Source organism: Orbicella faveolata, unplaced genomic scaffold (genome assembly GCF_042242905.1).
Source record: "Orbicella faveolata isolate gen_17 unplaced genomic scaffold, um_ofav_v1 contig_25, whole genome shotgun sequence".
NCBI lineage: Eukaryota > Metazoa > Cnidaria > Anthozoa > Scleractinia > Merulinidae > Orbicella > Orbicella faveolata.
Genome location: NW_028301553.1, coordinates 27,667,501 through 27,695,000, shown reverse-complemented (window position 1 = coordinate 27,695,000; position 27,500 = coordinate 27,667,501). Strand labels below are relative to the sequence as shown.

The 27,500-nt window shown below is 39.1% G+C and overlaps 1 protein-coding gene across 1 annotated transcript; it reads right to left on the bottom strand.

Annotated features, from left to right (window-relative positions):
• Window positions 1-411: 411 nt before the first annotated feature.
• Window positions 412-20,395, bottom strand: LOC110062437 (uncharacterized). Its single transcript, XM_089294015.1, has 9 exons — window positions 20,324-20,395; window positions 19,379-19,584; window positions 15,200-15,475; window positions 13,684-13,839; window positions 12,111-12,179; window positions 11,751-11,837; window positions 10,400-10,489; window positions 9,720-9,833; window positions 412-8,808 (listed from the first exon to the last, which is right to left on the bottom strand). The coding sequence occupies exons 2-9, from the start codon at window positions 19,434-19,436 to the stop codon at window positions 6,290-6,292; spliced, it is 3,369 nt and encodes a 1,122-aa protein (XP_089150141.1). The 5' UTR covers window positions 19,437-19,584; window positions 20,324-20,395; the 3' UTR covers window positions 412-6,289.
• Window positions 20,396-27,500: the final 7,105 nt, after the last annotated feature.

Sequence of the window (27,500 nt, the reverse complement as noted above, 5' to 3'; positions counted from 1 at the left end):
TCTTTAAGGAACGATTAAGTTATCTCAGGAACGAGACCCTGTTCCTAAAAGAACTATTAAATGGTAGCTGGCTCTATGAATCTTCGTTCATCATTCTACAAGTCACCCACTGAAGGCATAAATTATGCAACACGTGCCTAGCGCGGGAAAACGCGCGAGAGGCAATTTACGATTGCTTCTGATTGGATGGAATAAAAGCACCTTCTCTTCATTTTCCGCGTTAGGATCCAGAGGCCATCAGGTCGGCGCATATCCCCAGTTCCTGTAGCATGAAGTCATTAAGAGTATTTCCCCCACCCCACCCTGGATGGGATACGAGTCCTACAAAAGGGTTACCCAAAGCATTAAATTTGCTGGTAAAATACATGCAAATTAATTTATTAAGTTATAAACAATACACAATCAAAGATAGCAAGCAAAGATATGAACTATAATTCTTTGCAATAATTTGAATCTTGAATATGAATTTCTTCACAACTTAAACCCTAAACATTGTAACAGAAACGCTCGATTTTACACCTGAACACTAGAAGTTGCAGTTACAACTTAATCCAAGGTAATTTGACTGCAGAAAATGTCGACTTAACTTCTCTTGAATTAGATCAAAACCAGAATTCTAAATACAGTAACCTTGTGATATCACTCACTAACTCAATCCCGGAATGCCCAGTGGCACATAGGGGCTAACCTTGTGATGTAAAGCACGGTAATTTGATATCACGAAGGCTTTCATGATCAATAGTTTCAACAAAAACGACCGAACAGTAGAGCTACAAAAACATTTAAGTTATTTGCTTGCACTGCTAACATGATAGAGTCCCTTACGACATATCTACTGAAAGGTTCAGATTGTTAAAAGTCAATATGAATATCTACAGAATGTGCCTCTTTGTCTTCGCTCCACAACACTAGTTACTGATGGCTTAGTTTGGATTGTACGCTTTCATGTGCTGCCTGAAGAGCGTCTTCTTATCAAGCCTGACAGGGTGCTGAGTCACGGTTGTTCGCAGATTACTCTTTAAGTGATCCTCTCTCATACTTGGCTCCTGAGGGAGACAAAGTGAGAATCAAGTCCAGTAAAATAAGACAGTCCCTGACGTCATGTAGCCTTGAAGCAAGGAGGTTGGTAAACGCCTTATTTGGGTTGATAATCTTCCGCCTTCCTAGCCTTGTGCGCTGGGCAAGCCACTAAGTAATAAGGCTTGTCTTCTCTGCTTCTATGAGATAATAACTGAAATATTCCACGGTTAAATTCAATTCTTAAACAAAGCAAATCTCACAAAAATACCCCTCCCCTCCCCTCCCCTCCCAACCACACACAATGTTGGTTTGTTTTACTCATCCATGTCATCCATGTTTGCCGAAGCTAAATGATATTGATGATGGGGGAGAGATAGGGGTAGGAAGGAAGTATTTGGAAGGAAGATTTGTTTTGGAAATAGAGTGACATCCACGTCTTCACAGCAATGTCAAATAAAGTCTCTCTTCCATTTTCTGATTATCCCCCCCGCGCCCCCCCCCCCCCCCGAAGAAAAAACTTTTCTCAAGCTTTCAGAGCATGAATACTTCAGTTCTTAGTCATTAAATTATGGGAAAATAGGACAGACCCATGGTTTCTAGATTTCATTCCTTAAGAATCACAACGTAGTCTCTCACAATAATGGCACAGCCAAGGAATCCAGCAGCCTTACAATGATCTAGCACACCTTAAATATAGAAAACCTCTCTCGCTGAAAATGTTTGTAAGATAATATGTGACAAATAAACCAATGTTTCTTGACAAGACAATCACTGGGATATCACGCTCTTAAACGTAAACGAGGTCCTTTGTCCAGTCCCGACACCCTCCCCCACGTGATTTCTGCAAGAAACTGATGTCGTTTAGAACACTTATTCACAATATCAAACAATATACCCGAAAAAAGACACTTGGTATTCCTATAATAACAGTTCTCTGCCAAATTAATTTCCATGAGCGTAAATTAAATTCCTACCTCTCCTCATCTCGCATAGCACCCTGGAAGCGCGGTCAATCAGCAACTTCGGCGCGCGTCTCATCTCGGTCGAGAGGGTGGTGCGTCCGGGTGCAGGTCTGATGACTGTTGAGTTCTTGTGGGGCTGTTGCACGATAGCTTTAGTGGCAGATGGGCTGGACGGGTCTCTCATAGAACGATTTCCCTGCACGGGGTTTCATTGAGCGCACGACTCCATCACGACCATTGAACAGGTGCACTGCCATCCCTATCAGCCACTTGCCACGATTGCTTTCCTCTTCACACAGACTGACTACATCACCGATCCTCAGGGTTTTTGGCCAGTAGACTCCGATACAGTTGTGGCGTACTCACAAGTCCAGCGTTTCCACATCTTTTGGCGAGAATTATGTATAAACCATGCGATCCAGGCGCAAACTCGAAGGGCCTTTGGTAGTTCATGCCGTTCAAGTGAATGGCCATATCCACCTGGTCCCAGTCCACCGTAGCTGCTGCTATAACCTCTCTTACTATTTTGGACCCGACTCCGCATTCTCTAGATCTACTGGTTGTAGTCACAGGGTTTGCCCACCACGCATTGTAGCAGTGGCCACTCGGGTCTACTCCACCAAAATCCTGCATTGGTTACGGAGTCCCCTCGCCTCCTGAGATAAGCAGTATTCTGATGAGAAGGTACACCTCTCCACTCATCAATCGTATGTTCCTTAATTTTCCTCGCGCGCAAGACACGCTTTTGTGGTCATAATTACCTGTCCTTTTCGCGCCATGTCACGTGTATTCGGTGACCTTATGGTTAGTGCGCTCCTCTCCGGGTTCGAACCCTGGCCGGAACATTGCGTTGTGTTCTTGGGCAGGACACTTTATTCCCACAGTGCCTCTCTCCACCCAGGTATATAAATGGGTAACGGCGAATTTAATGCTGGGGTAACCCTGCGATGGACTAGCATCTCATGCAAGGGGATTAGAACCATTCTAGCCAATTCATGCTACAGAAACCGGGATAAGCTCCGGCCTGATAGGCCACTTGGCTCGTAGGCAGACTATACTTTACAGCAATGTGTCCTGGAAACAGGTCGAGTCACCGGCTTGTGTTGTCACACGCTGTGTGGCAAGACGTGCTTCGGCGGTCATCATTACCTGTCCTTTTCGCAGCATGTCATGCAGTATTCCTCCAGCTGGTCCAATCCTATGGCTTCTTTTGAGACTCACTTCAACCGAGAGGAGTTGAAGCCTGCTTTTTTCCTGCAGTTTTTCTCCAGGTTTTTTTGAGTCTTCACGGCTTTTTGACAATCACCATGCCATATATTTTCCAAGAATCTTGATAAGTAAAGGCGTAAACTGCTGCAGCAATATAACCCATTTGCGTCTCCGAAGACATTGAGTTCTACTGCGCTGATAGGACGCTAGCGTGCCCCTTGCCACCATGTTCACGTGCAGGTCAGTCTCCCATCGCTTCACTTTGCTGTATGCTCATGAGGTAGAGGAGCATCCCAGGCTTGTTGTTATTTCAGCTCACAAACATTTCAAGACTAGTTGTTCCTTGTAGTCATGTGTGGGAAACCAGACCGAGGAATTCATAGGTGCGACCTAGCATTCCTAGAATCCTCCTTTTGATCAGTTCAGCATTTTCGTGAGGAAACGAATGGAACACCTTTACAGACTGTCTGGAGTTTGAAAGGCCAAAAACTCCCGTCTCTGGAAGTAGCAGTTCCTAACGGCTACTTAACGAAGGCGGCTTGATTGTCGCTAGAATCGTCTCGAGTGCTTTCTTCCAGCTCCAGTACCTAAGATTGCTATTTATGCAACTGCAAAAATGCCACTAGAGAAAATTGCACCTCTTAGCAGAAAGGAGAAGGAGTGAGACCAGAAAGTGCTCTGGTGAACCTCAAGATCTGTATTTCGAATTCTGTGGAGTGCAAATCCCACAACCAGTTTATCGCAGAACATCAGGCTCACCCTCCCTAACGCGCGTTCGCAGGGATGTCTTTTTCATGTTACCAGCAAACGCAACAGAATGAAATCTAGCAAGAACCGAGACGAGGTGAATCTTGTTCTTGAGGGCGACTCCAGTCGCAAGGCAATCATTCAGAGAGGGCGTTTTCTTTCCTCCCGCATAGTGCAGTCATAGACTACACACATCTCAGCAGGCTGTGCTGTTTCCCTGATGACACGCTCAAAGGGGCATGTAGAACTCTATCGGTGGGCTGTCGACTCAACCACTTCTTCATTAAGCTAATCATGGATTATTTCATCGCATCCCGATACCTTTTCCATGCTGAGTAATTTGGATACCAGCCTTCTTGACGATGTCGTGCCAGTTGCTAGCGAAACTCTTTCTGGACTCCTTGTTGATCACGAGCGAGAGTATCTACCAACCCCTGAAGATTTAGAGCGCATAGATGCTCATAATTGCTGATCGAATTCACTGCTAGAAAGCCAGTACCCATACAGTTTTGATCCTAATGCAATAAGAGCCCAGCCAAACAGGTAAATTCAGAAACAGGTTCTTCACGACGCGCAGCGCGCGCTTTCGTGTAGGGATCTGCGCGTACCGTTTGCACGTAGGATGATGTGACACCGGTAGAGGGTCTTCCAATCACTGATCTCCTGACTTGACTCCTAACAGATGAGATTTATTGGCAATTCGCGACCGCTCTACATAATGAGGGTTGTCTAGCATCAATAATTATCTCCTTTCTGTCAATTTCCCTGGCACGCGTGCTCAACGCGAAGTCTCTTCTAATCGCTCGCAAGCACAAGTCGTACTCCAGTAGCGTTCGTGTTCTGAGCCACGCCACGCGTTATGTTTTTGACTGCGCGCAACTGAGTGAGATCAACCTAGACGGCATTAAAGAGTGACTCGCCCCGCCTCAGAGGAGAGCACGGACTTTTCTGACCATTGACGTCAACCATGACTAGCGGATGAAGGTTCCTAGGATTGATGGTAAAGGGAAGTATGATGTCTTCCACGATAAACGCGACATGAGAACTTACGAGGGCATTTGTTAACGCTATGCTGACCCACTATCCACTTAAAACACAACCTTTTTCCCCGCCAGAAATGCATTACGTTCAGCACGAGTAGAAACTTGATCACAGTCTGAAGAAACATGTCCCCGGTGCTAACAAATAGATGCAATCGTTGACAAGTTGATCCTGCCAGTGAAATTACGATCATTTGGAAGTGTAGAACGCTAAGGGCCGTTACTTTTGTCACCTGCTTTAACCATCGCATTTGTATCTGTCCACTTACGTTCACCTTCCAGTAAATTCCGCGAAGGGCCACGGACGCTAATCACAAGATCCGAGCTTGCATCGACGAAACTACTCTACAATAACATAATAGCGTTTTATAAGACCAGTTTTATAAGGCCACGTTTCTCTCCATTATTGCCGGCATCTCGAGAAGATTGATTAGATAAGTTCCGGCTACTTTCAGGAGTCTGAATGGCTGTACTTCTTGCGTAAGATATTTCACAGCTCCCTTATAACCCTCTTGATTGAATGGCGCGCCATGCGAACTCCCTGAACCATTAGTTCCTTGAGATCTGACAATTTAATTGTGTTACCGCCGAATGCCACCGTCGCAGAGAACCGATTATCAATACGCACCCAGGCTATCACGACCCTTTTAGACGGTGGGACAGAAGGATTGGGAAGTCTTCTCTCCTAGCTCCTTTGGTTTCAGGGCTACTTGTAGCTTGTTCTTTGTAATCCAGATCCTTTTTATGTGTTTCTTTGGTACTTCACATAGGGTTGACCTCACTGCGCCTTTCCACCTTGGACAGAATTGTCCAGGAAAATTGTTATGTTTTCCCGATCGTGATCTCACCCAATAAGAGCACACGACAGCCAAGGAATCCATCACCTTAATCTCATTCGCTGGAAATGTTTAGCACATAATTCGTGACATAATGAAGCAATGCCCACACATATCCATTCATGGCGCTTAAAATATCCACTTGACAATACAATCAATATGACATGCTTTCAAGGTCTTGAACGTAATAGAATTTTTTTTATTATACAGTTCCGACGTCACTTAAGATAAAGAGGTGATATATACTGATAGAAAAAATACGACGGACTCGTATAACATTCGACGATGACAATCAAAAAGAACTTGAAATGAAATTATCAGTAATGCAGTACACATCAGAAAAAAACCCGATAATGAAAACAACCCATCTATTTACATCAGTTATAATACGTAAAAAAAACTTGATTAAAAAAGACAGCCATAGCTGTTTTCACTCATAACAACAAGCAAGTCTTCATCATATGACGATTGTTTACTAAACGACGATGACACGATCATCGTGTTGCAAGCGGAGGAGTTCAGTGCGTACCATTCCACCAATGGGATTGAAACGCAAATTCAACTCTGTCAGCGTTGAATTTACTTTGAGTGCTTCAGCGAGACCAGTAGCACCTTGATGACCAATGTCATTGTAATCCAAATTCAACTTTGTCAGCGTTGAATTTACTTTGAGCGCTTCAGCAAGACCAGTAGCACCTTGATCACCAATGTGATTGTGATACAAATTCAACTTTGTCAGCGTTGAGTTTACTTTGAGTGCTTCAGCAAGACCAGTAGCACCTTGATCACCAATGCCATTGTCATCCAAATTCAACTCTGTCAGCGTTGAATTTACTTTGAGTGCTTCAGCAAGACCAGTAGCACCTTGATCACCAATGCCATTGCCACCCAAATTCAACTCTGTCAGCGTTGAATTTACTTTGAGTGCTTCAGCAAGACCAGTAGCACCTTGATCACCAATGCCATTGCCACCCAAATTCAACTCTGTCAGCGTTGAATTTACTTTGAGTGCTTCAGCAAGATCAGTAGCACCTTGATCACCAATGTGATTCCACTCCAAATTCAACTCTGTCAGCGTTGAATTTACTTTGAGTGCTTCAGCAAGGCCAGTAGCACCTTGATCACCAATGCGATTGGAACACAAATTCAACTCTGTCAGCGTTGAATTTACTTTGAGTGCTTCAGCAAGACCAGTAGCACCTTGATCACCAATGCCATTGCCACCCAAATTCAACTCTGTCAGCGTTGAATTTACTTTGAGTGCTTCAGCAAGACCAGTAGCACCTTGATCACCAATGCCATTGTCATCCAAATTCAACTCTGTCAGCGTTGAATTTACTTTGAGCGCTTCAGCAAGACCAGTAGCACCTTGAGCACCAATGCCATTGCGATACAAATTCAACTCTATCAGCGTTGAATTTACTTTGAGTGCTTCAGCAAGACCAGTAGCACCTTGAACACCAATGCCATTGTCATCCAAATTCAACTCTGTCAGCGTTGCATTTACTTTGAGTGCTTCAGCTAGAAGACCAACGTCACCCTCACTAGGTAATCGATATCCGAGATCAAGACTTTGAAGTTTGAGAAATGAGCCAGAAACACGTGCCATTTTAAGATGAAAACTGCGGTCTCCTCTTCTACATTCGGAAATGAACCCAAGCAAGGTACGAAAGCATTCTTTGTCATTCACTTGAACCGTTATACTCTTGATAAGGGCTTCTGCTGTTTCCTCGCAACGTGCCGCTACCATACCACATGTAAATGAAAGGACCTCTTGAAGCTCTTCAAGGTATCTTCTATCAGCAGCTAACTCGTCGACACTGATCTCTTTATTGAGGAGCTGACTACACAGATAGATTGCCGCAAAGCATTCTTGAAAACTCTTGTGTAGAAAACTGTAGTGTCGACGGGGTCTTAGTTTACTGCCTCCGGTCTGAACTGACAAAAATCCGAATCCAGGTAATTCAGCTGTATGACTTTTCAGCTCACTTTCCTCAAAGTCCAAGTTGTCTTCAAGCAAACCATTCAAAGCTATCTGGCCAAGATGTTTCAGTTGAACGTCGTATACTTGGACGAGGTCCTCGTTGGTTTCTGGTAATCCTTTCTTGTTTCTGTATCTTCTAAGGATACATTGTATGATTTCCACGTACAGTTGGGTCCTCCTTTTTGGGAAAATACCTTCAAATTCTTCACAAATGAGGCAAAGGAGCACAGTGTTAAGAGGATTTGCCGCCAGGTCTCTCAGGTTTGCATCATTTTCCAACTTGGACAGGAGCTTCTCGGCCAAATTCTTCATGTTTTTAAAGTACTTGAGGATAAACTCTCTTGCGTCTTCGTAGGTAAATCCTTCAATTTGCAGCAGGGTGTCACAGTGTATTCGTAACTTAATTCCAACCTCGTGCCGTGCCGTAGCAACCACGCGACACTTTGGAAGTTCTCTGCGACCCTGAATGATTTCTTTGAACACTGGCAATTTACTAGTGGGAACCTCATCCAATCCATCAAGTACAAGCAAAACGTTGGACTGATTCTGGCGGATGAAGTTGAAGAATCTCTCTCTAACGTCTTGTTCAACATCTCGAGGGAGAAGCTGATCATCAATGGCCTCCCATAGGTTAGACTTCATATCACGACACTTCAGCAACAACACTGTTTCGAACCTTGGAAAGTAATCTTCTGCTTCTTGTTTTCCTGTAGCCCAGTCATATACCATCTTCTTGCAGTAAGTGGTTTTCCCCATGCCAGGCTTTCCTTCAATTAACACTGTTCTTGGTTGTGGACATTCTTCATGTGGTTTAAAGATCCCCGACATGTTGACGATGTTGTCTGTCGCTGTTCCTCTTGTTTTTTTCCTGCTGACCACTTTGAGTCTGGTAAAAATACTATCAAGATGAAAGTGAAACTCTTCACACCAAGGAAACGGTGTGAGCCATCCCTCGCGGACTTTGCACAGTTGGCGAATTGCGTCGATAATCTCAGCTGGATCAAAATCATCTAGAGGTAATCAAAGAGAAGCTACTTCAAGTAACTTTTCTGTACAGACAGATAAAATAAGGCGGCCTAAAACCGATCTATTTCTTAAATTAAGGCAAAAATGCAAGCAATCATTATCACATAGATAAAAGAAGGAAACGGGAATTAATTTGTAATTGATAATTTTTGTAATATATCTGTTAATTTATTTCTCGATATTTTCCATATTCAAGAAACATATTGAGCATTAACTATCTTGGGACATTTACAAGAGAAACATCTGTTGCTAGTTTTTTTTTTTAAATTTTGTTAAAGAAATTCTCTGATATGTTTCTGATTTCACAAATTGAGTTTCTAGTTTTCACGGAGAAAGGCTACAATATTGCCAGTTTCAGTTGAAAATCGTAGGTCACCTTCACCATAAAGCACAGTGCAACACAGCCTTAATTTTCATAATTAAGATCGGAAACTTCTAAAACCTTTTAATCTTTTGCCATTTCGCACCGAATGATAGGAAGTCTTTCAAGCTTCCCGACATTTTTATATGCATATATATGAAACAATAATTTGGCAAAACGAAAACCGAAAAGCAGAAGATAGAAGAAGATCTCTTATAATTTAAAGGAGTTTCTGTCACAACAACAGTTATTAGTTTTTACTTCAGGGCGATCGTGATAACAAAACAAACAACTACTGGCATTGGTCAGGTAACATTTTCTATGAGCAGATTGATAACAACTCTGTCCCAAAAAACCCAGCAAAACAGTGGGGCTCATAAGCGTAATATAGAACCAAGGCGATAACTTGAATAACTTAATGACTCCTTTATCCTCTTAATAGAAAGTTACACTCTTACACAACCCTGAACCGAACGAGAACCACAACAGCTGTCCAATTGTCCGCCACGCTCCCGCTAAAAAAGTAGATCTTACCTTCCATGTTCAGTTTCTTTTCTTCCAGAGGAAGTCGGTTCAATAAAGTGTCCAACTTTTCTTTGATGTCTGCAATTTCCTCTTTCATCTGCTCATGGTTGTCTCCGCTGTTTCCTAAGAATAAACGTTCTATAGTCTTATCAATCCTTAATTCACACTTTTATGTAACCAACAACATATTCCCGGGTGTTTTTTTTATTCAAAGAGTGGTTTGTATAGTTACAATACGCATTATTAATATCATAATATAAAATATAATTTGCCGCGGCAACTACTGTTTTATTTCAACTTTAACAAATACCACGCCATGAAATGACGATATGACGCAAAGTGACACAGGAAACAACGGACTAGGGTTGAGTTGTCACTTTCTTTTTCCTATTTCCTAGTTTTTTAATGGTGCGGTAATAAAGTAGAGTTGGGGAAAAATTAAGACGGACGTTGATTTGGACAATAGATAATTTCTTTCCGCACGTTAGATCGAAGGCATCAATCACCCAGCAAATGATAGAACCTGGCATATATGGGTAAGAATATCAGTTTTCCATCTTGAGTAGATGTAAGTGTTATCATTTAATTTTTCTTTCATTCCAACAAAAGAGCTCCGTACAGTTCTATACATTATCAACTTGTTTCACTTTTTCGAGAGGATCAATAAAATCGCCATACAAAATCTATACCTTCTTCTCCTGATGTCACTTGACTTTTCAGTTTTTCAATGATGGTTCGCATGTCCGTTGCCATCTCCTTGAAATCATCGCTCGTATTGTCTGAGAATAAAGCGTTGTACATTAGCTTGAGTAGAAATACAATCAAGTCAATCCATGATGTCTCCTGTCGGTAACGGTAGTTTAACGGTAGATTGTTTTATAGCGGTCTCGGTACACTGTAATGCCAGTTGAAATGGAATACTGGTGAACAGTGATTTCAAATCAAAAGACACAAGTTTATCGTCGTCAGGTATCTGTACTGTCTTAGTAGCGTCAATTAAGTTCTCCGTAGATTGTAGTTTGCGTCTTGATTTGTCAGTAAGGGGTTGCGGTATGGTCGTCAAGTACTTAGACAGTTGATACGTAGGGGACCCACAGAATGACACTATAGGTCGCATAGGTATACCATGTTTGTGCAGTTTCGGTAGTCCGTAAAGTTTCGGTGGTTCTGGTACTGAGCACCTCAGTCGATAGTAGCGTCGAGTTTCTATAGCGTCAGTCTTTTTAAGCGTAAGTATTTTTCTGTTAAGTTTACGTTGAAGTGCTGGCGTCGGGTCGCGTTTAAGTTCTTCGTAGGTTTGTTTGTCGTTGACAAGTGTTTAATTTTTAGTTTTAGACTTTATTACAATTTCAATGTTTCAGAGTTGGCGTGATGCCCTCTAGATGTTGCCGACGAAATAATATTTAGATTTAAATTTAGAAGCGCGTCCATTTTGTCGAAGTAGTCAGCCTTCTCCATAACAACAGTGACATGTCCTTTGTCGGCTAGTAGTACAACAATGTTGGTGTCGTTTTTCATTCGTTTCAGTACTTGTTGTTCGTCTTTTGTCAAATTATTGTCTGGTATAGAGGTTGATTGTACCGTGGAAGCAATTCTGCTTATGAGTCATGTTTTACCAAGACAATCAGAATGGAGCTTAAGTACAGCACGATCTTGACTTCATGTCACGAACGATCACGAAACATGTAAATAAAGTGAGTAATAGAGAGTCCACCAAAACGAGTGCTGGTGGAGTGAGTGATTGACAGAAAATCAGCCCTGATAATCCTTCAGAGCAGACAAATTACTTCATAAGCCCATGAAATACCTTCATCTACACAACATTGCAATAACAATTATAAGACTCGCTAAAAGTTGAGTTTAAGCCAAATTATTTCCTTTACATTCACTTTCGTCAGAAATGTGTCTCTTGCTAGCCTGTATCACAGCCTCCCTCTCCGAAAGAGAGATCGAGGGCGGCTGTGACACAGGCTAGTCTTTCGCTCGATAAGCTGTTCTTTTACTGTGCAAAAACTGCTTCAGTTTTTATTCAGAACTGACCTTCATCGTCGGTCTCTCTTTGTGCTACCAAAGTGTCTAACTTCTCACTCATGTTCGCTATCTCACTTTTCATCTGTTGAAGTTTGTCTGAAAATTAACGTCAGCTTTCGTTATCATTGCCATAGTTATGTCAAAATATAGATAGAAAAATATCAAAGTTGGAAATTATCAAATTTCTGCCAGTTTGAACATGCAATAATAAACAACATTAGTTGCTAAACAGTCATCCCGTCGCTTTTTCCGTTTGTTTATTAATGTATTAGTTGCTGTTCACTGTTTAAGTTACAGGAGAACCTTTTTTTTCCTTGCCTAGTGATAGAATCTCTATACCTCCAAGTATCTCAATTGACGTCTACTGACCTTCATCTAGGAGTGATTCCAACTTTTTCACTTGATTTCTCATTTGCTCGAGTGTGTCTTTGAGGTTTTCTGCGGTGGAACAAAAGTCAGTTTTAATTTCAAACTTATACAAGTTGCTCTTTGCACTCACGTTCAGTTTAACCATAACTTTATTTTTTGGTTTCCTTTATTTTGAGAACTGTTGAAAACATTGCTTAGTATTTAAAGCGATCATCATACAGGAGACAGATAAGTTGCCAGGAGATTATTATCAATTTAAACTTCTTACTTTTGGCATAGCCTGTTAAGTAACCTTAAGGGAAACTTGATTGGTGGCATGAAAACAATTGTTATTGGTGCCTTTGATTTCCCTGTCAGTTAACACGTGGATGAAGAGAAAGCAGTCAGCTTTCGTTTTTAAAAAGTACCAATTATTTAAAACTCTCTGTACTTGACTAAATTGTCAAATTCCCCATACCCAGGCAACCCTTTGCGATCAACTGTCCCCCGGAGGGGGTGGCATATGGCTGGGCTTGGAATTAACAGAGCCATTATTGTTTTGAGTAACTGATTTACAGTAAGGACACCCAAACCGTGAACACTTAAAATTTTTTTTGTACATTTTTTTTTAAGGACTGCAGAAAAAAGGCTCTTCGTGTAATGTATAATGTTAGCATTTCTCAAGTGTAAAAACACTAAATAGAAACCGCATTGTATGGTCACTAAAAAAATGTACAAAAAAAATACCGTGTCGTCACTGTAAGTATCAAGTTATAATGGCGCTCTGCTTTTACACATAAGGTTTAGCTAAATTTATTTATACCATGCCATAGAAAATACAGCCAAACAGGATACAGGAAAGCTGTGGTATATTTGACGGTAACAAATTCAGCCTTCCCATGCGCCGCGCGTATGTCACATTGATTGTGTCGGCCACTGTATTTTCAATGGCGTGGTATAAAATAGTTATGCAACGCTCTCTCCTGGAATACCATGGAACATCCCACTAATGTAGCTTGTATTTTCTAGGTATATTACACGCTCGCCTTAAGACTAATGTAACTTGTATTTTCTTGGTATATTACACGCTCGCCTTAAGACTAAATAAATGTAACTTGTATTTTCTTGGTATATTACACGCTCGCCTTAAGACTAATGTAACTTGTATTTTCACGGTATATTACACGCTCGCCTTGAGACTAATGTAACTTGTATTTTCTTGGTATATTACACGCTCGCCTTAAGACTAAATAAATGTAACTTGTATTTTCTTGGTATATTACACGCTCGCCTTAAGACTAAATAAATGTAACTTGTATTTTCTTGGTATATTACACGCTCACCTTAAGACTAATGTAACTTGTATTTTCACGGTATATTACACGCTCGCCTTAAGACTAATGTAACTTGTATTTTCTTGGTATACTACACGCTCGCCTTAAGACTAAATAAATGTAACTTGTATTTTCTTGGTATATTACACACTCACCTTAATTATAAGACTTGTGTGTATACCAAGAAAATACAAGTGACTCGTGGGATATTCCATGGTATACCATTCAAAAACACTGCATAACTAATATATATTACATACCTCGTTCAGGATCTGGATCCGAATGTTTCCGTTTCAAAGTAATTCTCGCTCCAGTGGAATCTCCACTGTCATGTGTACTTGCAGTGGCACCAGAGACTTCTCCTGTCACTCTTCCTGCTGGCACTGAACCAGCGGGCTTCGGAATGGTGAAAGGTTCTATGAAGATATGCAATAATGACTTAAATGAAATGAATCATCAAAGGGACCTAATGGTCCAAATGGGTTCCAGTGGATATTATACACTTACTGGTCCCAACGGTAATGGATAGCTTTGTTTTACCAAGAATCTTGATGTTCTCTGAGACAAAGTCATGGGAAACATCAAATCCCATTAATTCAGTCACCAATGGACCACAGAAATCTGGCCGTATGAAAGGGGTTCTTTAAATATGAAAATGACTGACTCAGAGCTTCTGTTCAGGCCAATTTAGAGTGGACACAATACAGAGGTGGCCGTATTAATGGGGTAGCTGTAAGGCAGGGTACTATTGTAAAACTGCAAAAATCTATGCTAATTTAAGCCAAACACCATCTGGTCATGATTTCCTTGTTCAAACTTAAAGAACTATTAATGACATGGAGAAGATTTATCCCAAAATCCTTACTTCAATCATCAATTATTTGTCTTGTTTCTAAAATTCTTTACATTTCCTCTGATGTTATTGAAACCAATTTTGGAGCTGTTCTGACAGTTCTCAGAACAAAGTTTTAAATCCAAGATGGTAGAAATTTTCAAATGTGGCATTTACGTGCTATGTGATATCATGAAAAACAATTGATTTAATCACTTAAGTAGACAAGTATGAATGCTTAACATGTGATTTAGGTTAGGTAACTATTGAAGGACCAGGGAGGGGGAGGGGCATAAAATTACCCATCTTACAAAAGGGCAAAAGGCTAAGTTAAGTAGGGTATTTTTTTAATATTTTTAAAACTTCAATTTTAGGTTACTATTTATAGCACTGCCCATTCAAAGTAGCCATTTTCTTTAAAGGAATGTTACTTTGTACTGGCAACAGTGTAATCTTTGGTGAAACACGTCAGTGTGACTCAGACAGGAAAACCTTTGAAAAGTAATTGAAATCTTTGGACATCTTGAGAAATATTTGAGTTACCTTCATAAGTCCTGGCACTCACAAGCTTAAAATCTCATGCATGTGAGACAAAAGGAAAAAAGTTGGCAGGTATATTACACTGCAAGTGAGTGATATCTTGGCTTGAGCTACTAAATTTTCATGCAACTGATAAATTCCTTCAAATTAAGTTGTCACTGAAAATAGTAACCTTAAGGGAAACTTGATTAGTGATGAAAAAAATTGTATGTTGGTACCTTGCATATAACACCCTGTCAATTAACCTTTAATTTGCACCTGGATGAAGAGAGGTGCTGTAAGAGCAAATTTTGTTGCTTGAGAACATGACAAATTAACCCCATCCAGACTTCTTGATCTGGAGTACATCACACTTAAACCATTAGACTACTGGAACAGCACTTAACATGGTAAAAAATACTTACCATTAACGTAACAAAACTGCTCTGCCAAGTCTTGGCGCTGCACAAGTTCGTGGCTTAATGCATCACACAAGGCCTTGTATGTTGCTGCTGAAGAACCTTTTCCTTGTTTCCAGTGCTTTAACATGTGGTATACCTTTTCAGACAGTTGGTTGTGAGCTTGATTTATCTGTTCAAGTTGTGGATCACTGAGCCCAAGGCGACGCCCAAGCCTTTTCCAGTTTACAATTTTATCACCCAGTACTTCTAATTCATAATCTGTGGGTGTGCCATCTCTTACTACAAAGAGAAGTAATGGTTCAAATTTATGGCTGAACTACTGTTGTTGCTCTCAATACTTAAAATTAAGGTTTTGACCTATTTCAAGTGATTAAATATTTTTATCATCACACAGCTACCTCAGTGTGTTTACAGAATTTAACTAGGAAAACCTGAATATATATATTTGGCTGAAGAACAAAACAAAATCTTTGTGATGTCAGAATTAGTTGCCATGACAACAAACGGTACCATATTTAAACTATCACAACTTTAAAATTACTAGGTGAAAGTTTATTTTTACATATGTAAACATTTTCATCAAGTTGACTTGTGAGCTTCTCTTCCAAGTCCAATATTGGCTTAAAACAACAAACCACAACCTCCCAGATGAAACCACCGAAACAACCAAAACGAAATTACTGAAACAAGCCACACAACTAACACAAAACCATGAGCTAGCCAAAAGAGAAAAGTCAAGAAAAGTTTGATTTCACTTTCTCTTAGATTTATGAATTTAGTCAGAAATTATTGACTATGTTATATTTTTATATCTTTTATTGAAAGCAATCATTTTAATTTTATGTACTTACACTTTAACTAGTTCATATTTTGTTTTGTTTACTTGGTTATAAATTAATGTATATTCATGTTATCTTAATAGTGGGCTTCCTGCAAGGACGCTTTTTAGCTAAGCGGAATTTGTCAGTCTAAATAAAGAATTTCCTTTTTTTACCTTCAAATACAACCTGTCCAGTATCAGTCCTAACTTTAATATTAATAACACCTTAGGTTCCTAAAGTATAATAACCTAAACGCTGAACAACATCCACATCATGCAACAACATTTAATTTAACTATCAATATAAATAAAATAAAAACAAAACAAAAATGTTTCAACCTTTAAATAACTTAAGCAAATGTTGTTAACTGTAACACATTAGTTCTGAGATATTTCTATCTTTGGATCGATCTACATGATAGGCCCTTTGCAGCTAAGCTATCAGTGTGACCTATTTTTCATAAAATTACAGGCTATATCACTGAACAAATGCCAGAAATGGAAAAAGCATGTCAAAAATATCAAAATGGCCAAGTTTGAGGGCCCTGTCAAGAGAGATTGATTGAGAGAGATTCCATTTCTGGCAATCTGAAAGTTACAGTCCATAGTATAGATTTTTTTTTTCAGGGAAAATGCGGTCACACAATCTCAGCTGCATTAAGGGCCTATTGCAATGGCAGGATATCTTCCTTGATTCTCAATTGCAAGGTAATTTGAAAACCTCAATAAGAAACTACAGTACCACTAAGCTAGTATACATAATCATACGGCTTCGAGTTCAATTTGGAATTAATTTGCACTCATGCGTTTTTCAAAAAGCTGAAATTGCACAAGCCACCTCAGCAAATTAATTAATTAAATTAAATTAATTCCAAATTGAATGAGAAAACCCATATGATCACTTAGTGATAATATAAACATGAAAAAATTCGCGTGGAGCAAGTGACGGAAGATCTTTCTGAAAGGCATTTTTTCTCATTCGAGAAAACTTTTTTTCAAAGTTTCCACACAAAATATTCGTCATCATTTTATGTGTTATCATTTGCTTAAAAAATTTCCTATTGTCTTTCAGCCAATCATAATCCAGAATTACGATGTGTAATTTGCACTGGTGTTACACTTTTTGCACTGGTGTTACACTTGAACTGCACTGCTCTCAGCCAGTCAGAATCGAGTAATTTTTATTTAATAAATTATTAACAAAGAAATGAACTAAAAAGAAATTAAAAGGGACAGTATCAGTAAGTTGTGCATGTGCGAGCTTTCAATCCAGAGTTTGAAAACGTCCAACAATGATTAATTCTCAATCTCATGTGCAAAATTCAAAATGGTGTCGACAAGTGGACACTAAGCAGTAAATGTACCTTGGCCAGTTGAGCTACTCAGTGCATCTTTACCACCAAATCATAAATTTCTTAAGAACCTGCATTCACTTAGCTTTCTATCGACATATTGAACGCGGAAACAAGTACAGTGGAACCCTGTTAATACGGACACCAAGGGGACATGCCAAAATGTCCGTATTAACGGGGTGTCCGTATTAACTGGGGTCCTCGGAAAAAAGTCAGAGACACGTGTTTTATCGATACAAACACTAAGGCCAACACTTGTACGGTAACAAAACGTTTTAATTGTACTGTAAATTACAAATCATTAACTGTATCACTCTCGGTGAAATTTTGCCTTTGCAACCAGAGCCGGGAAATGGTGAGGACAAAAACGCAGTTGCCGTGCTAAAGGAAAGTCGAGTTATCGGCCACATTCCATATCACCTCGTGAACACCAAAAACCGCACTGGTATAGTCACCCATTTTATTTCAAAGCCTACTAATTGAGGATCAGTTGAAGTATGTGGAAAAGCAGTTAATCGGGGTGGAGGCCTTGGTATGGAAATACCATGTGTTTATATTTTTGACGGTCCTAGGAAGTACGTGGATTTACTTGAACAATTAATAGACGTTGGCAACAACCCAGCAATACGAACAGAGGCCGATGCTGATAGTGGCAAGCATAAGACGTCAAAGAGGAAGAAGGCTACAAGCAAGGAGTGTGGCAAAAGAGCAAGAAAGTGAAACTTTTGTGTAAGCATATCAGGCAGAAAACTTTATATAAGGACTGCAGACTGGGTAATGCACCGGAAGAAAGAACTGGTCAAATGCGTCATGCTATTTTGCCACTGTTTCATTTAGTAATAAAATTGTATTAACCCGCCGAAATCTGTCATAATTTGACCAGGGTAAAACGTCTCTAATTAGCACATAATCATGACAATGACAATAGACAATGCACAGATACAAACAGTGTCCGTAAAGCGGGGTTGACGATGTATAAGAGTTTGTCGCTCAGGACACAGAAAAGTGTCCGTTGTCCATATTTACGGGTGTCTGTAATAAGCGGGTTAATTTTAGAAAAAATATATGAGCTTTTCGTCGGGGAAAACGAAACTGTCCGTAATATCGGGGTGTCCGTATTAAGCGGCTGTCCGTAGAGCGGGGTTCCACTGTATTTATTAATTAAACTAACGTTTAAAAGATACATGGATCGTGTTGCAATTTGATGGTAAGTTTGGTTTAGGACGGCATGCATTTTTGGCTATTTATTGTATCAATTGGCCTCTAAATAATTAACCTTAACATACTGCGGAATCTGCACTCACTTAGCTTTCAAATGGGGTAAATTAACTTAGCAATTTTCGAAGATGTTATGGAGAAAAAATTCTTTACACGAGTTGGTTAGCCCTGTGAAGTTGAAAGATAAATGGATTGTGTTATAATTCAATGGAAAGTAGGGTAAAATACAGCATGATTTTTTAGCTGTTTAATGTATCGTGGCTGCTAAATCATTACGTACTGAGAAATTAACATTCACGGCTAACTTTCAAATGGCACATTTACCTTAGAAATCTGTTGAGATGTAAGTGGAGAAAAAAATTACTTACATGAGTTGGTTAGCACTGATGAATTTAGGAACTTGTCTTGATCACGTCGCGATCCGACAAGCCAGAAACATGGCACGTCGTTATAAGTTATTTTTAAAAACCTCAAACAGACCTAGAAAAAACTTAGTTTTGACAAATCGCTTTCCTTTCGTTACAAAATAAGACAATTTACATTAAAAATACCCTCTAAAAGCAAATATTTTAGCCAATATGAAAAATCAATTTCACACTGATGTGCAGCTCATGATGCCCTCCCTTTAAATAATTGAATAATTTTTTTCTGTTCGGGACATGTGGAAATCTTACTTGAAATACCTCTTTCCCTTCCAACTCCTTGTGCATATTACTACTTGTGACTCTCCTTGATGGCCACTCAGGCCCCCAATAAAATCTAAAATTAAAAATAATACAAATTGATACTTACATGTACTTGTTCCGGGTACAGCTTCCTTTGAGGATTGAAGAGGACAAATTTCATCCATGTCTACAGCTGCGAGGGCATGCGATTGGTCAGAAGTGCCAATGAAGTCGTTGAACAAATTGAAAGTTATTTATGCACCATCTTTCAGGAAATGCTGTCCTTGTTCTTGTGTCAACTTCAAAGACCTTACATCAACTTAACCTGTCCCACTGTCACCAATAAAAGCATATAGACCATTAAGAATAAGAAAAACAAGTAAATGAAACTCATTTACCTGTAACATTTAAGCATGGAACTTTAAAACGAACATGATAATAATCGGTTTAAGACAAAGCCGAAGATTCAACATACAACTGTCTGGCAAACAGGCATGATAAGGAGGATGTAATGCACAAGTGAACACCAAATCCTTTAAGCCTGCAGTGACCATCACTGATCACCGATAATTCGCAACAAATGTACATAAAAAAGCTTGAGCTGCAATTTTTCTTCTCACGTCCGTCCAGATCTACATTCGTTGTGTAATGAAGTCTAAATAGGGAGATTGGTTACAAACTCTTTCTATCGCATTTTACAAGTTACAGTCTTTCAAATACACTTGGTAACTGCTGGTCTGTTTACATCATCAGCGTTAAAGCTTTCTGTGCTTAAACAGTGAAGCATATAATTGCCTTTGCTTAGTCTTGTTATTGTCTCATTAAAAATAGCTTAGAACTGTGTTGAATACAGCGAAAGTCAAAGAGTGCTGCATCAAAAACACAATTTTGTTAAGAAAAGGTATCCAAATTGAGAAAAGCAAGCAAGTTAAAAGCTTTCCACCTTTGTTGTTTTAGACCAATTAACATAATGCAGACAAACACTCCTAAATGAAACCTACAGTAATAATCACACAAACTACTAAAGACATGCCATGTGATATGAGAATTTTTGTTTTCACGATTTTCTTACCTAGAGAAGTTGTGAAGTCGTGGAGTTAATTTTTTAAAATCTGTTGGAAATGACACAGTATCAGTCAGTCACCTGAAGGAGTTAATACAACAGTAGAAATAAACAGGTTGTCTCTAATTTACACATACTTAATTAGCCATCTTTGGTTTAGTATTTCTATAACAAGAAAAGTCACGTGAAAATGAAATCCACTAGATCAGTTGTTTTACAACTATCAGTCTATTAAAGCACAAATATTCATTTCAACTGGGCAATTCGATTTCTCTCTGAGGCTTTAAATCATCTGAAGTAAGGTGCATATTTCGTAGTGTTTGGTGAATATGACATTTTGCAAGTTATATTCTTTCAAATGTGCGTGATAATTACTGCTTGACTCTGTTGATATCTTGAGCCTTTGGCTCACTACAGTGATTAGCTACTGTTGTTGCTTAGCCTTGTATCAGGCTCACTGAAACAGCTAGAACTCTCTCAGTGAACATAAAGTCACACTTGTACATAATCACAAAACAGGATTATTTCATTGGCCAGTTAACAAGCATAGCAAATCAAGTTTTCGACAAATTGTTTTCTCCAACAAATTGTCAAAAGCAAGCGAGTAAAACAACATCCAACTTTGTTGTTTTAGACCCATACATAGGCAGACAAACACTGCTTAACATAACCTATTTAAATCACACATATTATAATTGTTTTCCATAATTGATTTTTCTTACCTCACAGAGAAGTTCTGTAGTTGCGTAGTTGTTTTGAATTCTCAGTGTTGAAAATGGCTATGTATAAGTCAGTCACCAAGGAGTAACAACTGTAGAAACAACAGGTTGGCTCTTAAATCTCTTAAGTAACATATAAAACACTTGCTCTATGAAAACAGCACAACACTTTAAAATCGAGAATAACTCTGGAAATATTAAAGCAGTGTTCTTCAAACTTGGCACCAGCAATGTGCATCACAAATCAAACAGAATGGCACCTACTATGTTGTTGCCATGGCAACACTCTTGGCTCCAGTCTCTTCCTGTGAAAAACCAAATATCCCCATTTGCAGCCTTTTAAAGTGGGACAGAGGGTCTTGCTCGGAACACACATGGTTCTCATGTTGTTTTAACTCTCCCCATTAGATTGTTGGGAGTGGATGATCCTTGTTTAAGATAAAATCTGGCAATTTTAGTCTTAATTAAAACAGAACCAGTGGCATAATTGTTGTCATGGCAATGGCACGATGGGTGTCATTATGTTTCTTTAGTGTTGTACATTTCTGGTGCCAAGTTTAAAGAACGCTGCTTTAATATTTCTAGAGTTATTCTCGATTAAGTGTTGTGCTGTTTGAGTAGAACCACCTATGATGTCATCACTTTCCTCATTTGCATAATACAAAAACGTGAATATCTCTAAGATGCAAAAAGATATTCCAAAAAGGAAAATGCCATTCTTCTTTACTTTGAAAAGCCTTTCAAATAAGCAGCAATTATTTCTTACTTCATAGGCACTTTAAGTAAAACCAAGAGAGCCTCCAGCAATGCAAGTTACTTTTAACAAACATGCTGACAAGCATAAATTATTTCAAAGGAAAAGATAATTTGTCAAGAAACAAGTGCGGTGCCATTGTCAAACTTTCTAACACACAATTAAATGCTACCATCTGTTAAAGTAAAAGCAATAGTGTTTGAGAGGATATTACCCAAATACAATCAATATTCATGAAGAAGAAAGTTATTTTGCAATTTGTTGTGTGCGTATGATAAAAAAAATCCCTTGGGCTCCGAAACAAACAGGAATACAGCTTGTTGACATTTGAAAACATTGTAATTATTTTATTATATAACTAGCACATTATGAACTTCAAAGATAACACTACTAATTACAAGCATTAACTGTATAGTTTGCCGGACTACATCCGAGAGCTAAAGTTAGCGTTGTTTGACTTTCTAATGGTTTCCAAGTGTAATGTTTTCCTGTTAGTGCTGTAGTTAACTATATTTTGTTGAAAAAATATCTCAGGATTTATTTGAAACAAATCGGTCTTTCATATGGTAAAATACTCTTTCCTCGACTAAATAATTGTTTATCAAAGTTTCTAAAGTGCGTTGTGCATGTTTAGTTTATGCTTTTGCAAGGAACTAGTTCTGTGTTTCGACACGCATTGGCAAGCCGCTTGCCCAGTGTTTATTGTCTGAAGCGTTTCGTAGATCCTCGTCAAAAAAATGATAACTCCAGTTTTAAATGACACAAATCTTTCATTCAAACAGTAAAATACTCTTTCATTAATAAAAATATGGTTTATCAAAGTTTCTTAAGCACACTGCCCACTTTTAATCAGAGTTCGTACCCTTTTCCAGAAACAAATTTCCAGGACTTTTCCAGGACTTTTCCAGGACTTTTCCAGGACTCAGATTGATTTTTCCAGGACTCTAAAATTCACATTAACCCTTTCACTCCCATTATCTTAATGTTAATTGTCCTTACTGTCTGCCATACATTTCATGTTTTTTTACTTGAGTTTAAGAGATATCCAGAACTTTCCAGGACCAGTAGCCCTTTTCCAGGACTTTCCAATCCTGGAAAATCAAATGCCACAATAAAATTCCAGGACTTTCCAGGTTTTCCAGGACCCGTACGAACCCTGTTAATTAATTTTTCTTCAAGGGAAAGTTTGGTGTTTCAGCACGTGTTGGCAATTCGCTTAATTGAACCGAGTTTACTTTCTATCGGAAAATGTTATCTGTCAGTTGTGTTTGATCTATGAAGATGGGATTGTTGAAGCGATTATCCCCGGTTCTATTTGACAGAAAGCAGCATTTTTTATTCAATGGCCAATGTTTAGTAAAAAGGTTTTACAGGCGGCCCATATTGGACAGGGTAAAAAGCTGTGGCTGGTTTTTTAAGTTTTACAAATATGATCGGCCATTGATCAACTGATCATGAGCCCATTATGGCAACATGGCGTGGGGAAAGAGAGATTGGAGAGAGTGAAATGAACAATTACCAAAGACACAAGCCTACGAACACCCATCATCCATGCCATCCTAGATCAAGGGTGACATTTTATTCCTCTGGCAATTTGTAAATACATTTCAGACCTTTTTGAAAAGAGCATTTTGGAAGGTGGCGAACTGACATATAAGCATTGGGGAACTGATCCAGGACATTGGAGAATCAACTTTATACGTTGGCGAAGTTACATGTTGGCAAAATGACAGGTTACCATCAGAAGCGATATATAACTTTGCTGCTACAATAATTCGCTAGGCAAAAACAATTAATCACTAGGCTGTATTGATATTTCGTTGGGTGAAAATGATATATCACCCGCTGCAAATGATAAATCACTTGGTGGAAATGATAAATCGCTCGCTGCAAACAATATGTCGCTTGGTGCAAACCATAAATCACCCGGTTCAAATAATAAATCACTTGGCGCAAACGATTAATCACTCTGTGCAAATGATAAATCGCTTGGTGTAAATAATATATCGTACAAGACTCAGTGAAATATCGTAACAGCTACAACACTAAGCTCCATGATATCTCAGGCTATATATTGTTTGAAGCTAATCATCGTTCAAATATTGCCAATAACTTGAAATTATTGCAATATTCATAGATTATCGTTTGCATTAGTTTTGCACAATACTGTACATTCAGTATGCAGACATACACTTCTAAATAAAACCAATAATCACACAAACTACTGAATCCACATATCAGAATTTTGCTTTCATAATTTTCTTACCTAGAGAAGTTCTGCAGTCGTGGAGTTGTTTTCAAATCGGTTGAAAATGGCACAGTGTCAATCGGTCACCAAGGAGTTAATACAACTGTAGATATAAACAGGTTGGCTCTATAATCTCAAGTAATATATAAAATGTTTGCTTATGGTCAAAATTGAAAACGTTCTGTGAACAAACCAGCAATAAGAGAGATATTGTGCTTTTTTGCATTGGGTTTATCGCTCTAAAGCACACAAGAATAATATCTATTATTCCTTAAACAGAAATTGTATCTACCAACATTTCAATCAAGCTTCTTGCTTTCACCAAGGACAGGAGCTGAGTCGTTCAGTGTTTACGAGTCAATATTGATGTGCTAGAAGCCATTATGAATTTCATATTTACTAGTAATTACATGTAATACATCAAGATTAAAAGACTTAACGCAGAAACACAAATGCAAACCAAACTGTAATGCTTAGGGAATATCGACTTTTTAAAGCCTAATCATTACTGATAATCGGCAGAAACATAAAAAGAGCTAGTTAATTTTCTTCTCCATCCAGATACATTTATTGTCTATTGAAGTCTGTGGAAATTGCCTACAAACTCTTTCTATCGCATTTACTTTTGCAAGTTACTCTTTCAAATGTGCGTGATAACTGCTTGTCTGTTTATATCTTCAGAGTTGAAGCTTTCCACACTACAGTGACATGAAGCTATTATTTTTGCTTAGTCATGTATGGCTCCCTGAAACAGCTAGAACTCTTTTGAATATAAAGAAAATCACAGTGTACAGAATCCCGAAAAAAAAGGATTATTTTATTGGCCAGTTAACAATCATACGCTGTAAATGAAGTGTTCAACAAATTGAAAAAAGCAAGCAAGCAAAAGCTCTCCAACTTTGTTGTTTTAGACTCATACAGATAAAGACGAACATTAGCTGCTAAATGTAACCTTTAAATTGCACTGACTAGAATGCACATATCAGATGTTTTTTCTTACCTTGTAGAGACGTCTCTATGCACTTGAAAACAATCGAGCCAAAGTCAGTCAGTCACCAAGGAGTTTTTACAACTGTAGAAACAAACAGGTTGGCTCGAATCTGACGTAACATTTGTGCCCTTAGCAAGACTGTGCTCTAGCAGCACCTGGTTGCCGCAGGCAACCGGCTTCCATCTTCGGGCGACAAGAAAACCATACCTGGTCGCCCAGCCGGGCGACCTCCTTTTACAGATTTAACTTGGAGATGAAATCAGTCTCATAATAATTTGTCTTTTACTTTTTGATTTCTTGTGTTGTATTGAAGTTTACAAGGCAAAATGGCTCAATTCACAATGTTTAAATTCATCTGTGAAGTGATCAAAACATCGCTCGTTCAGTGGCTCGGTTCGATCCATACCACAGGCAGCCCAAGCTCTCTCTATGAACCTCACAAGCAACACAATATGGCATCGAATTATAAGGGTTTATATGGGATTTTCTACAAGATATCCTTGGAGGTAGTTAAAAGTGAAGATTCTCAATAAAAATGGCTTACCTTATTCCATACATGTGTTATTTGCTCCTGGTGTGGTTATTTCACCGATTGAACTTGATTTAAGCGCCTTTTTTGAATTCCAATTTTCCCTTTATAAAGAGAGGACAAGGCGAAACACCTCAGTCAGAACAGCCTGTCGAACGAAGTGAAAAATCCCAGGCTAAAATGTACCCACGGCCACAAATCCACTGCAGAATTCAAGGGCAAAGGTTGATTTTTCGTTGCAATTGTCTAGCCACACAATCGCAGCCCTGCGAGCGACGCCAGGCGGCTGTTCTTGTCCCCAGTGAAACGAGAAAACTATGGAAGAGCTCTGTGTCGTTTGATCCGCGACCCAACAACCGTTGAAATCGGCTTGGTAACCTCTTTATGTTGGCAAACCAAGACTCGCGGGGGTACTAGACCACAATTTGTCAAACAAACTTCTTGTAACATCCAGGGTCCCCTCAGGTCGAATTTACAATGCAAAATAAAAATCGTACAGAACGCTTCTGCAAAATGGCTTCAAAACCAAAGAAACGTAAGATCAATGGCGAAAGCTCCGTAGAAACTGAGGAGATAAAATCATTTTTGAAGTGGAAGTCGGGGCAAGTTTTCTCGTTCATGCACCTTTGATTTGTTTGTATAAAATATTCCCGAGCTGATAAACTAAATATACTTCTCTTAGGGTATTGTGGAATTACGAATATTGTGAGGAAACTGTGATGGAAGCCAGCAAAATTTTGTCTAGAGCATACGAAGAGAAAGAAATTGCCGTAAGCAAACTGAACTCTGTTTTGCTCGGGAGAATTCTTAACGAATTATGGGGAGATGAAGTTAAATTGGTGAGGCGAGGACCAAGTAACTCAAAGGTGCATAAACGTGAAAACTTATCATGACGTCCACTTCAAAAATGATTGTATCTCCTCAGTTTCTACGGAGCTTTCGCCGTTGATCTTACGTTTGACAAATTTGACAAATTGCGGTCTAGTACCCCCGCGAGTCTTGGTTTGCCAACATGAAGAGGTTACCAGGCCGATTTCAACGGTCATTGGGTCGCGGATCAAACGACACGGAGCTCTTCCATAGTTTTATCGTTTCACTGGGGACAAGAAGAGCCGCCTGGCGTCGCTCGCAGGGCTGCGATTGTGTGGCTAGACGATTGCAATGAAAGATCAACCTTTGCCCTTGAATTCTGCAGTGGATTTGTGGCCGTGGGTACATTTTAGCCTGGGATTTTTGACTTCATTCGGCAGGCTGTTCTGACTGAGGTGTTTCGCCTTGTCCTCTCTTTGTAAAGGGAAAATCGGAATTCAAAAAAGTCACTTAAATCAAGTTCAGTCGGTGAAATAACCACACCAGGAGCAAACAACACATGTATGGAATAAGGTTAGCCATTTTTATTGAAAATCTTCACTTTTAACTACCTCCATGGATATCTTCTAGAAAATCCCATATAAACCCGTATAATTCGATGCCATATTGTGTTGCTTGTGTGGTTCATAGAGAGAGCTTGGGCTGCCTGTGTCCATACGTTTAACTTAACACTGGCCTGCAGTCATATGGACAGCAGTTTCCTTGTATACCTCGAGCGTCAACAAAAAGTCTTCTTAGTTCTTATGATTTGTATAATGTGCATGAAAAGTCCCTAATTGAAGGAGAATGTGAACAGAATTACCAGAAGCAACAGGCTAGGGTAAAGAGGGGAAAAGGACGTAATTTTTCTACATATATCAACCATTCTACCTCAAAAAAACATGTTAATTTTGTCTTTCTTTGTGGACTCTCGACAACGGTATAACAAAAAAATTACATGGGAACAAATCTATCTTCGGCGTCTGTAAAATAGGATAAATGCCCTAGAAACAATGTAAGACAATTTTATTTGAGTGTCAATCGGTTATCATATATTAATTAATAATGCTATTTGATAATCATAATTAATCAATTA

Bases quoted from the DNA above. Each gene is read 5' to 3' on its own strand.
- LOC110062437 (XM_089294015.1), bottom strand. From the start codon at position 19,436: ATGGATGAAATTTGTCCTCTTCAATCCTCAAAGGAAGCTGTACCCGGA. The intron at 13,840-15,199 runs GTAAGTATTTTT...ATATCTTCATAG, and splicing joins GCAGTTTTGTTACGTTAATG to AACCTTTCACCATTCCGAAG. The intron at 8,809-9,719 runs GTAAGATCTACT...GATTACCTCTAG, and splicing joins AAAGAAACTGAACATGGAAG to ATGATTTTGATCCAGCTGAG.